This window comes from Pipra filicauda, unplaced genomic scaffold (assembly GCF_003945595.2).
Source record: "Pipra filicauda isolate LSUMZ 115617 unplaced genomic scaffold, ASM394559v2 scaffold127_size2900866_pilon, whole genome shotgun sequence".
Lineage (NCBI taxonomy): Eukaryota > Metazoa > Chordata > Aves > Passeriformes > Pipridae > Pipra > Pipra filicauda.
In genome coordinates, this window is record NW_024103740.1 from 76,060 (window position 1) to 89,460 (window position 13,401).

The window sequence follows — 13,401 nt, forward strand, 5'->3', positions numbered from 1 at the left end:
ATATGTAGGAAAGGGACACAGGGCAGCACTGCCACGTTGAAGAGTTACAAGAGATTATGGTCTCAGCTGTGTCAAATGATTTCTAGAAAATTTTGTAATTAGTAATGCAGAAAAGGAGAACTTCATAGATGCAGAAATTTAGAGTGATAACTTGTGAATGCATGTGGAACAATGTTAAATTGTGCAGTAATTTCTGTCATTTCAAGGAAGCTCAGTGTTGGGTCCTTCCAAATGCACAGTTTTGAGTTGTAGTTGTAAATCAGGTCGGGCTTTTCCTGGGTTGTGAAATGTTAGAGTCCTGCCAAAAAGGTGTTCTCTCTACAGTAAAGACTCTTACCCACAGGCAACAAAGACCTATGTTCTTCAAAGCTGAATTATGAGAAATTGAATTTATTTGCCCTAAAAAGTGTTTAAAGAAATTCTAACATGTAACTTCTTAGTGCAGGCTCTCCTTAATAGCAGCCTTAGCCCTTTAGTACAGGGAAATGTCAGAAACCATACTGAATTAATTATGGTTTTGGCAATGATCAAAATGATTATAACTTAAACTCCTAAATAGCTGGCTACTCAAATACATAGCATGCAAATGAAATCTATCTAGGCTTTTATTTTTTTATAATTAGAAAATCTGTTTATAATCTGGCTGGATTTCAGAAGAGACTGCTATAACCTTGTAACCTGTAGGCTAAATTAGATTTAAATAGATTAAACAACTGAGAATAAATGTCTTTTAAGCCTTTTTGCATCATTGTTTTTAACCTTGTAATGTCTGAAGGTTAAATGGTGGTGTAACATTATATATAACTTGATTTCCTAGTCTACCTGAAAAAAAATGGCACCAATTTTCAATATCTGAACTGTACTAACAGTAGAGCACTTAGATGCAGACAGGAGATGTAAATGGATTTCAGACTATAATAAGACTTTGTGTCTGGAGTGGGAATCCTTTCCTCTGTTTTTGCTTGATTATGAGCTCTTTTAGTGCTAATGTGACATTTTAAGCCGTTCACACAGAAAATGCACTAACTGCTTGATGAATAGAGGAACTTACTTCCAGTCACTGTTCCATTGTAACAGCTTCCAAATGAGGGCCATGATTTTGTGCATTTGTCCTTATATTGACCCAAACGAAGTTTTTATTGCAGGAAATGATGGATGGTGGGATCCAAACAAGCCAGAGTTTGAAGATTTAGTGTCACAATAACTGGAGTTCTCCATTCGTGTGATCAATCTTCTGCCCGCCCCGCTCTACTGGAGTTCATCATCACCCAAAGAGCTGGTTTTATCTGAGTCAAGGGCTGAAATTCCCAGCAAATTGCTTCAGTTGATTGAGTAGAATGATATAGAACCCGTGAAGGGAGGACATGAGGGTCTGAGGGTGTGCAGGGTGCACATGCAGCCCGAAATTTCTGAACAGTTCCAGGCCCATGTGTGTGCACTGCACACCTTTACAGTGGGCAAAAGCCTTGGCAGGTGCAGTTACTCTTAATCGACTCTCTTCTTTTATGTCATGTCACATCAGATAAAATCTCTGACTGAGCCTAAGATAAAAATAGTCATCATAATTTGTTTTGCCTTTTCTAGGTAACATTCAGGTGTCGTGGATTGATGATACATCAGCATTTGTGTCACTGAGCCAGCCAGAGCAAGTACCAATAGGTGAGTGTTGCTGGATTTACTTTGGCATTAAGACTTCAACTGGCTCCTGTAAAATGCCCTGAGCCCACAGGGTCTGTGGTTGCCATGGCAGAACCACTGACTTGGTTCTGATGCTCAGAGGAATTAGACTTTTGTAGTACCAGCCCATGTGGGGCAGCAAAGACAAGCCCAGACTGGACTTGGCTGAGAGTTTAGTATTTCATTCCACGATCCTCTGAGTCCCTGAACCTGTAGGTAGAGCAACAGTGGTTCCTTCACTTGGTGGAGTATTTATTGAGGCTATTTATTGTTTGCACAGAGGAGAACTGTCAAAGACTTTTATGGTCTTTGCCTCCAAATATCCTTTGGCCTGATACGTTTGGATTGGTTTGCAAGGAAGAAATGAAGTGAGAAGCCTTTTGGTGTATTGTAGAACACATGCAAAGTAATAGTTTGAATAGTCTGGACTGCTGATGTGTCTACAGTTTGTGCATTTACAATGTACAATCTCTCCAGAGATTTTTCAATTTTTATTTGAATTTATGATCTTAGCTTTGAAACAAGTTGATGGGCATAAGTTCTATAGGAACTATACATTTAACCTTTTTTCTTGGAAGTTCATTGCATTTGGATTTTTTTAAGTATTGCTCCTTGGTTCAGATCTTAGGAGAGGGGTTAGATTAAAGAAAAAAAATTGTACATGACTGAATAAATACACTCAATGAACCCACATTTCTAGTTCACATAATTAGGACAGATAGCAATATTTTACTATTTACAGTTGTGCAAGGTACTGTAGAAAGAACCATTTTCAGTATAAGAAGCACGGAGCAAAACATGATCTAAATATCATCATGAAATATGGAATAAATAACAGGAGAAATCATCAAGAACTAATCAAGAACTGTGTTAAAAACAGAGGAAGAGTCCAACATCTCTGAATTTACTGAAAGTATTTCTTCCAGTCTTGGTGTGGAGGGTTTTTACATTAGGTTTTTATGTTGTTTTGGGGGGGGTTTAGTTGTGTATTTGGGTGGAGGTTTTTAAGGTTTTTGGTTGACTGTAGTTGGATCCACAAGCTTGTAGTGGTTTCTGTAGTCCCTTTGTATGTATTTGAGGACTGACTTATAAACTTAACTTCTGGGAACGGTGACTGGGAGTGGACCATCATAGATGATCATTTGGGATATGTTATGGTGGTGCCATCCCTGTTCACTGAAATGCTTCATCACATGTTGTGGAACCAGTAAGAACAGCAGTATTTGTAGCACTTCTCATTAAGTGGCTGAAATTTTGTTGCACTTAACAGGTATCCTGCCAGAATTCTCATGATTAAGGTCTTAAAAGAAAAAAAAAACCAGATTAGTAAAGCCCACTGAGTTCCCCATCATCCATGTTACTGAGCTCAGATAAAGAGGCTTTCAGGTTCTGGATGCACAATCAGTGCATCTCTGTAATTCCTTATTAACACCCTGGGGGTGTTTATCATCCTTCCTCATCCATCCAGGGCTCTGCAGAGGATTTGGAGAGCTCTCCAGCAGCCTCCTTACAGCCATTGCTCCACAGCACCAAGAGCCATTGTTTCTTCATGTATGTGTAGATATAAGGGTGATGTAACTTCTGGTGAGAAGTTCCAGATAAAGAATTATGTCAGGTAAAGCCTTCCTAGAAGCTGCTGCGGTAAATTCCCCACTGCTTTCACCTCAGTTACTTACCCATTGTCAAAATGCTTGGTGCACACATTACCACCACTTCTTTGTTTTTATTGGGTGGGTTTTTTTGTTGTTTTATTTTTGTTACAGCAACTCTATATTGTGGAAAGAACCGAATGCGTGCAGAATATTTAAACTGAATCTTTCTGGCACTGTTCTGTCTGTGTGTCTTTTTTTTTTTTTTTTTTTGGTACTCTGACAAACAGGGAGGCTTGTTCTGTGGCCTACATGCTAGAAAACATGTTATTTGTTTGAAAGCTCAGGTGATTATAGTCCTTTATAGATTTTATGAAATCAGGTCAATAGATTCTCGTAGTGAAAGCAGTGAGCCAACCAAGCTGATAAACTACAGTAACCTCAGTTACCAAAAATCTGTGAGATTTTCACTGTAAAATTGCTAAAAAATCTTGGGGTTTTTTGTTTGTTTGTTTTGTTTTGTTTTGTTTGGGGTTTTTTTGAGTGTGTTTTTTTGTTGTTTGTTTGTTTTTTCTGTAATAAACAGGTCATAAAATTAATTCTTTTATTCTATTTCCTGGTCTTAAATTCTTTAATGAACTGCTTTGGCAATAAAAGTCACTGTTTGTACTTGTGATTTAGTGAGATGTGCTTATGTGAAGAACCTAGGAAAAACTAATAATGTGGCCTGGTTTTTAACCTGTTTATTTAAATGTCTGCGTCTTCTGGACTGTATAAAAAGCCTTGGAGAACTGTCAAACAGTGTGATACAACTCAAGATGTTGTTGCAGACCTACTTCTGTGCTTACCTCTTACAGATATTTCTGACTCTGAGCTGGTATTGATACATATAATTGAGAAAGCACTTGTGCAACAAGAGCATTTATTGGAACTTAAATGGATTGAGAACATGAAGAGTGTTTGGAAGTTTTGATGAAGTGTTCAGATTTGCATTATAGATGAGTCTAAGCACTGCAAAAACCTCCAGACTTACTTTGCACCTTTTTAATAAGGGAATTGTGTGAAAAAGCTATGAAAATAGGATCAGTTTTGTGATAACCTGCATGGAGTGTTATCTGATTCTAGGTCTACCAGATTTTTTAAACTCCATTTATACCTGGAAGGTGTCTTTATTTTTTAATTGCAGCAGTGATCCAAATGCTGAATATTTGGCTGAACTAAAGTTATAGACTTGAACAGCAGATGATTTAAAGACTGTTCTGCCATCCTTCCGTGATGTACACACTCAGGATAACCAGCTGATAGATCTTTCTGGTTTCTTAAAAACTTATCTCCAATGCCTTTTAATTTTGTTCAGATTTGTAGGTGTTACAAGACAATTTAAAATATGATTTGTCTGTAGTACTAGTTTTGTGCAACTGTATCTAAGAGTTGTATTGAAATTCTGATAGTTGTCTTTCACATTTCAACTAATTAATTATCATGCTTAACCTCTACAATGGCAGACCTCCTAAAATGTGACACTTTGTATAAGCTGTTTCTGCTGTGCTCTGCTGAGCTTTGCTGTTTCTGTTGCTTCTAACTCTCCTGGCTTCAGGTATTTCAAATGGACTAAAAGCTTGTTCATCAGCCCCCTGGGAATATGTTGGATTTCTCATGGTAATATGCATAGAAATTCCTTTTGAATGTGTAGGTAATAAAATGTATCTGTTCATCCCCCAGTGCTCTTTAAAACAGTGTTCCTCAGTTAGGTAATATTGTGGATGGTAACCATTAAGCCCTGGTCCCAAGCTGATTGATAAAACATTGGTCCATGTGCTTTTCTGTTTGAAAAGGATACATTTGATCAGCTGAATTCAACTAATGAGCAGCTCTTCGAATTTCCCATGGGAGTCAGTAGTGTGGGTGTTGCCAGGGAGAATGCACATCCCAATTGTCTAATTGTTAAAGTGTTACCCTGAAGAACCTATGAATCTTTGCAGTGTGTAAAAAGACTTGTTTCCTCTTTTACTTATTTTCCCCTGAAAAATAAGTAGGGGAAAGGGCAATATTTTTATAGGCAATTTTGGAGCTGCTCCTAACTTTCAAACTGAGTATGGCATGTTTAAAACACACAAACCAGAAACCTTGGAAAATGAGAGTCAAGACTTAAACTTTTCATTTTGCTGCCTATAATAATGTCCAAGAATCTTCACTTTATTTGGTTATTCGTGCAACTCACATATTGGCAGCCTCTCTAATTTATTAGGAGTAGAAAAGGTTTGTTCTTGTACCAGATCATGTTACCCTTTACAGTCAGAACATAAACTTCAGCACCTGAAAACAATAATGGACATTAAACACAATCTGTTTTCTGCTGGAATTTGCTGTTCAACGTAGGTAATTAATAAGAATTTGTTAAATGGTTGATATTCCTTTAGTTGGACGTCTGGGAGACAAAACTTTCTGTTGCCAAGTTGTGCTTCATGTGGGCTCAGCATTTGTGTCAGACATGAAGCACATACTTGTGAAATGTGTGGCAAAAGATAAAGCAGTGTGTGCACTGGGAGAACAAACCCCAGAACCAACTTTTGGCATACAATTCTGGCTTTTAGGTCTTGCATTTGACATGGTTATATGTTAATGAAAATAATGGGCAAGTTTATCAGTGATACCTCAAAAATATACATGATTTATTTTCCCTTGGCAGTCGACACTTGCACTTAATTCTTTTTACCTAAGGCTCAGGTGTGCGGTTTAATAACATCTATGTTCTGATTATGAATAACTTCTGCAATATTTTAAGACCACTGGTTCGATTTTAGAGTAATTTTAACTTGAGAATCTTCCTGGGAATGTTTTTCTTGCTGTTTTAAAATGCAATAAATACACTTAACTTGAAATTTTAAATACATGTGAAAAGCAACTGCTTGTCATAAATGGCAGGCATTGAAATAATGTTAAGTTATTCCATGTGTTGGTGCCCTGATACATGAGCTCATACAGAATTTAGTGTGTGCAGGATATCTTCTTCCTCTAGGCTCTGAGCAGGCCAATGTATTTAGACAGCAGGGGAGCAATGGACTAAAGCAGGTGCAGCAGCTGAAATTGTGACTGCCTTTCAGTGATTTGTGTTTAAATCATTAATCTTTCTGAACTCGTGAGTTTTTCTCAGACAGGGCTGGACTTTATGGCTTATTAGTGTTTTATAAGGTTTACTGTAGAACCCTCTACTTAGCATGAGTGCTTACTACCACCATTTTGAGATTGTGCATGTATCAGTCTCTTCTCACTGAATTTGGGGAAAGGGCAGGTGTTATGTACTGTAATACCCAGACTCTTTGAAAAATGACATTACAAAAATTCACATACTGTGTTCTCACCCAGAAGTTAATGGGAAGTTCATGCCAGGAGGTTGAAGCAAGGTGGGGGTCGGTCTCTTTTCCCAGGTAACAAAACAATAGGACAAGAAGAAATGTGGCCTGCAGTTGCACTAGGGAAAGTTCAGGTTGGATATTAGGGAAATGCTTTCACTGGACTGGTTGTCAAGAATTGGAAAGGTTGCCCCAGGGAAGCAGTGGAGTCCCTGTCCCTGGAGGTTTTTAAAAGGCACGAGACCAGGTGGTTTGGAGCAGGGGCCAAGGAGCAACATGGGATTCTCCATGTTCATCTCCTAACAAGATGAAATGAGCTGAAATCAGACTGTGTGTTCCATTTCTGTCTGAAAAGTCCTGCAGGTCTGAGCTCTCTGTGCTTTGTGTGATAACAGACACTGTGCCTTTCTGACCAGAGCAGAAATGTTCTGGACATGTTACACTTTGAATTTGTACATACACAGATCTGAACACTTCACTAGTCATCCTCAAAATTCTGCAGTGTTTATTCAAAACCATTCCTGTGCTAGTAAATGCAGGGATTGAGATGTAGTGAATTTCTGCTTCTCTTCAGGAATCTTGACTGCAACAGGAAAATGAATTACTGGTTTTACAGTGGAACCAGTGGTATAAATCATATCTAGAGATAGCTATTGTACAACTTCCAGCAGTACTGATGTGGAATTAAGAAGACAGATTATAGACATGCCTTCAAGGCACCTGCAGCCATACTTTTTTCTCATCAATTAGGAAATAAACAAAAAAACCCCAAACCCAAAATGCCCTTTGTACTCTGTAAGTCTGAATATATTAGTTTTTTTTTCTTAATGTAGTGTTGGAAGCATCGTGACCACCTTTTCATTTGATTTGGAGTTTTTGAAATGAGTCGAAACAAAAGCTGCAAAATGTATTACTGAGGTATTTAAACAGGGCTCAAAGGTTAAGCAGCTTGAATTCTTTCAGTATTTAAATGACTTCATCTTTAGGGGAGTTAAAATCCTTTATAAGAATCTACTTACATGTGCATAGCATGAGATGTCTCACTGGACTATACTGTCATCTGTGTTCTTCATCAAGAGAAATATTTTAAGTTTAAACGTTGCCTAAGGATCTTTCCCTTTCTTTGCCATGCTTTGTACTTGGCATTTTTTTCTTTCTTCTGTAAAACTCTTTTCCTTCAGATCACTTAATCATTTTTCCATTGTCTCCAGCATGGAAATCCAAAGGTTTATTTTGGTTTGCTCTGTAACTTACCATCCTCTTCATAAAGTGAGCAGCTGCTTTGTCACTGCATTGATGCTCCCTGTTCTGGATTCAGATACCAAGAGAGATGACAACCTTTGTAAAACACTCTTATTTTACGTCTATTTTAGAAGAATGTGCCTATGCAGATTCTATCTTAAGCTAGTACAGGAGAGGAAACAAGGGGATGGGCAGCACTATGTGCAAACTGGTGTTTTCAGTTTTGATGCAGCCTGCAGATTGTTGCTGGTATTAAATAGAATTCAGAGACTATGGATCCTTCAAATTGTTAAATTACTTTTCTCCATCAGTCTCTAATACATTGATTCCTTGGAGCAAGAAAATGCATCTTCACCAGCCTTGATTTCTGTTTCTGTTCAGTCAGTGGTTTTTACTAAGTTGAGATTTTCTTCATGGATAGTGAAGATTAATGTAGTATTTTACCTCTCTTCATTTGTGGGTGTGTTTTTTTGGTTTTTTTGGTTTTTTTTTCAGTTTTTGTAACCAGACTGAAGAAAATGGTCTAATCCACTACACTTAGTTGTTTTTTGGAATTAACCTTTTCTCAGGGCTAAGAGTAACATACTCCATAGGGCAATAACTGCTACATAGTTACTCCCAGGATTGCTTCTTTCCTGCTAAAGAAACACAGTTGTTTAGATGCAGCATGAACAGCCCTAGAAGGCAATAAATAAGGCTGTGGAACCAAAGAGTGACTAATGAGAGTAAAAGAAAATGCTGCCTTAGCTGCTCACTAATTGAACAGTCTGAGGCAGCAGCCCCATGTTTGAAGTAGAACGTGATCAGATAAGATGGAGGCAGCATCATACAAAGGTCGCTTTAAGGCTTCACAGGTGAAATTTTACTTCAGGATTTCATAAGCCTGAGTGTTCAGCATTGCAGCCTTAATCTGTATAGCTCTGTGTATTTGTTTTATTTGTATATTGTTGCTTTTCTTTTACCTATTTTGCCTATAGACATATTTGCCTATTTATTAAGAGGCTTAATATTGTCAGTGGCCATCTGTCAGGATTTTGCTCTGCATAAAAGCAAGGACTTGGCAAAAGAGTATCTTTGTACACATTCCTGTTGGATCACTCAACAACTGTCAGCCTGCTCAATATCTTGCCTGATAACTAGAGAAGATGAGTCCTCCAGAAATGCTTTTCCTAAAATAATTTGCAATTGCTATTATTCTGCTTCAGGCCTGCAGATAATGTGTGGTGAAATGCAGCCATGTAGAGTTGGTCAGGTTTCTCACAGGAAGAGTTGACTCCTCTCTTAAAATTTTAATAAATAAGGAAATAACTTCCCTAAGTTCTCTTTAGTGTGTTAGAATTCACAAAGCATTCTAGCAATGCATTTCTTCTGCTGGCAATGCAGAAGGATGTAACTGTATTTGCTTTGGTTGGCAATATGGACAGCATTCATCAAAAAAGCATCAGAGAAAATGTATTTTAAACTCTTACAGGGAGCTGCTCTTCGGCTCAAGACCATGCAAGATTGATTTATGTGTGTGACTCCTTAGACTTCTCCATATGCCTTCATTTCAATTGCTCCATGATGAAGCAATATATTCAGCATGTAATATTTTATATTAAATATATATGCTATATATGTATATATTCGTGTGTCTGTGTGACATATGAATGGGTTGCTGTAAAATACATGCCTTATTTCAAGAAAGCAGGGTTGTCTTTGTTCGAAAATACCGACTCTTACACAGATTTATTTTAAAATTATTTTTAACCTGCGTATATTTTTATTTTTTTTTCCTTAAAAAAGGGCCAAGTATATCAGGGAATTCAATGGCAGACCCGTAACTTTGGTTCGTAGTTTGTAGCAAAACAAATAATGTGAAATGGTTATTGTGTTTTAACAAATGACTGTGTAACAGATGATCCATGGTAACGCTGTGCTTGATTTTAGCAAGTAAAAACATACTTGAGTCTAACTAAACAAATGTTACCCCGAGGAATGTGGGCTGGCATGCAGCAAACTCCAGTGAGCCTTAGTAATTCATTCATGGTGCCTGCACCATAACTCCACGGGCAATAAATATGCTCCTAATTCCTGCAAACAGATCCTGGAACTTCACAGTTCAAAACAAATCTAAGGGGGGGTTTGCCTGACTCCTCTTGGTTAGAGCACCAATCTCAGGAGCTGTTAATCAGAACTGCTGCTAGTTATGTTTGCTATTAAAATTAAATATACAACACTCTTGGCCCAGTTTTATGTGCATTACAAAGACTTTGCAGCAGCAGCATCTCTATGCCATGGCACATATTATAGGTACTTCATTTCACTGGAACATAGCAAATATACAGAATAGATGATCTGCCCTGAAAGAGGAGGAAAACCAAATCCACCCATCCACCCATATTCCTCAGCTTTTCAGAAATGCAGTGTTGGAGCTTGCCATTTCTAGTCCTTGGACCAGAGGTGGCACAGATTACCTGTACTGGAGATAACAACACTTCAGCTAGAAAAGAAAGTTGGCTATGCATCTGAAATGGCTGCACAAAAATTGGAAGTACAGAATAAAATCAGGAGTTTGTCTCCGCTACAATTATGGTATTTTTAAAATGTGAAAAACAATCTGGGGTTTGGTTTTCACAAACCAAACCCCAGATTGGTTTTGGTTTATATTTAAACTGGTTTAGTGGTTGGTTTACAATACTTTCTTTCAGAGAGTTAGGCTGGAAACAGCAGAAGACACCAGTTGACAGTCAGTTTAATTTGCTGATTCATCTGTTACAGTGATGGCATCAGGCCAGAGCTTGGCTCGCTCGCTGAAGGCTGAGGGCTGTGAAGATGCTGGGACTTGAAGGAATGTTGTTAAATTGTTGCTGAGTGGAGGCAGTGAAAGTTTTTTTTTTTTCCTTTATTTTTGAAGCGATTCTAATTTTGCATTGACAGAAATCCTTCTACCTTGAACTGGCAGTGTTTTTTAGTTAAATTGAGACCAAACATTAGAAAGATACAAGTTTGGAACAGCTGGATATTAGTTAAGTGCTTCTTCCATGGATGTCTTGTGCAACCAAAAATGCAGCTCAAATAAGCTTATGTTTCACAGCAATCAAACAGAGTTTTGGCAAAGGCTTTGCAAATGTCGTCTTTTCCTGGCAGACTTGCAAAATAAACCTGCTGGGTTAAGTAATGAGCCTAAAAGGGAAAAAATCCAGGAAATCTTTTCTTGCCAGCAGGCAATCTGGAAGAGGGTTACGACTGAAGAATTGATCGTTTCTAATTTAAAAGAAGCATCTTAAGTAGATTTAACTCTTTTTGCATGAAGTCCGACCCTCAAAAGAGTTCTGAGCATCCAATTCAGACACTGAGACTTTTGGAGAGTGTGGCATTTGGGGTTGGTTTTGGTTTGTTTTTTTTTGTTTTAATTGCTAACAATGGAACTAGAAATGGTTTACATGAACAGAACAAACAACTCGCTGCGCCCTGCTTTTCAAAATCAGTTATTTCAGGGGAGGACATGCTGTCATTTCAGTGTTCTGTGTGTAACATCACTCTTCTTCTCCACAGCTGTAAACACCAGCAGGTATGCTGAAAGTTATAGGATCCAGACATATGCAGAATATGTTGAGAACAAACATGAAGACAAACAGACAAAGAGAAAATGCACAGAAGACAGTTGGAAGGAGATGGAGAGGAAACGGTTAAAAACTCAGTGCACACCCTACATCTCCCAGAGTCGCTACTACTGTGTTAACAGGTGAGGGGACTTCTGCTTTGCCAACTCTAATATTTTTATTGCATTTTTGTTAGAAGTCTGGCAATTTTCAGGTAGTTCTTAACTAATAAATGAGTTTTTTTCCTGCATTTATTTCTTTGCATATAAATCAATAGTGGTACATCACCTGTCACAAGATGAGAAGTGAAAGAGCAGAGAGAATTTCATCACCAATGTGATTAGACAGATTTTTAAATTCTGGGATCCTGGGGACAGGTCAAATCACAGCTTCTGAGCTCCATGTAGCAGCATCACTCCTTATAATCAAATTAAAAAGTTTATTTTCTCTATCCATTTGATACTTTTGAATGGCTTCTGTCTTCTGATACTTAGCTGTCATCTTATAACCTTTTGAAGGCCATGCTGGTTTTTGGATGACTTTCATGGTGATAATAGTGCAGCAAAGAGGGGCATGAATTACCTTCTGGAGCAGTCCTGATGAAGTTGTCCTTATGCTTCAGGAGCAGGATGGCAAATGATGATACTTGCCTGGCTTTAAGCTTTTGGTATAAAACTTGAACAGGGTTTTAGTTCATTATTGAAAGGACAAAATTAAGTCAGGACATGCTGCTTTTGATTCTGGCACAGTCTGTTGCTGTATGTATTTCTTGTTCCATTTTTACCCTCGTCTTAATGACAGGTTTGGGTATGAGGGTAACAGGCAGCTTCTTTCTCAGTCATCTGTGTAGCTGTGTGTGAGAAGGGTCTTTCAGTGTTAATATAATTGTATAATTAACCTATCAAGTTATTGCCATTCTTTCTATCAATTCTATATGAAAATATATGAAAATAAGTTTAAGTGGAATGTACAAGCTACATTTCTCTAAGGTGGTGTTTTGGTTTGGTTTTTGGGGGGATTCTCTGTCCTTCCCCACCCTGTGGTTAGACAGACCAAATATAATGGTCACAAAACCAATGCTGTCCCTTTTGCTGTATCTTTCTTGGGAATGCTATGACAAGTTCTAGCTCATTATATCTTCCTGTAAATGTTGTCTGTCATGTAACAAATATGCTCAACTTGTTCTGTTCTTGCCACTGACATAGCCTTGTAATTTTGCAGGTGTGTATTTTGGCCAGCTGTCAGATATTCATGGCTTTTGTCATGGTGGGGATTCTAAATGTGTTATAGACGTGTCTGATTCAAAAAACCATATGGAGGAACCTGGTGATAAAATCCATATCAAATGAAGTTAGTTTAATGGAACTGTTGTACTTAGTGAAACTTGGGAGTGTGTGCTGGGGAGAGATGGGGAGCTCTACAGATTGTCCTGGCAGCAGCTTGCCTGTGGCTCAGGTTTAGGTCTGGCATTAAGTTGGTATCACAGGTTCTAGGCAGATAGTGAGGGTGACAGCTTGTGGAAAATAGTAAATGCAGAAAGCTGATTTGCTGTTGTCTTGTAAATAAGTTTGAGAATTGCCACATAGGTATAATTTGGAAAATCGCTGAATAAAATTTTCAGTGAATTCTTTCCTCTGAAGTTTGACACACCCCAATGAGTTGTTTGCCTAAGCACTTAATCTTGGCAGGTTTTAATATATTTTTTCTATCTAGTGTTGTCAAATTCCACAAGAAGCAACTTTTTGGTTTTAGATGGTCAACACTTAGATAGCCTTGGATAGAAGGCATTATTTTGTTGACAGACCTTCTTTTATAATTGATGTTACATGAATTTTTGTTGTCTTCTTACTCAGTTAATAAAGTGATTTTGTTCTGTCCCAAATTCCCTTTCATGCAGGTCTTTTGACATGAATTTTATTTTTATTTGTTACTAGTTAGATTGTATTCTTTTGTCAA

General features: G+C 37.9%; 1 protein-coding gene across 3 annotated transcripts in view; it reads left to right on the forward strand.

The window, feature by feature from the left end:
* The window catches only part of PARN (poly(A)-specific ribonuclease), a 48,193-nt gene that overhangs the window by 26,751 nt on the left and 8,041 nt on the right, over window positions 1-13,401 (forward strand). For all 3 annotated transcript variants that reach the window (XM_027711165.2, XM_027711164.2, XM_027711166.2), the window contains 2 exons: window positions 1,585-1,659; window positions 11,399-11,588. In XM_027711165.2, the coding sequence (XP_027566966.1) occupies window positions 1,585-1,659; window positions 11,399-11,588 (265 nt within the window). The remainder of the gene's footprint in view (window positions 1-1,584; window positions 1,660-11,398; window positions 11,589-13,401) is intronic.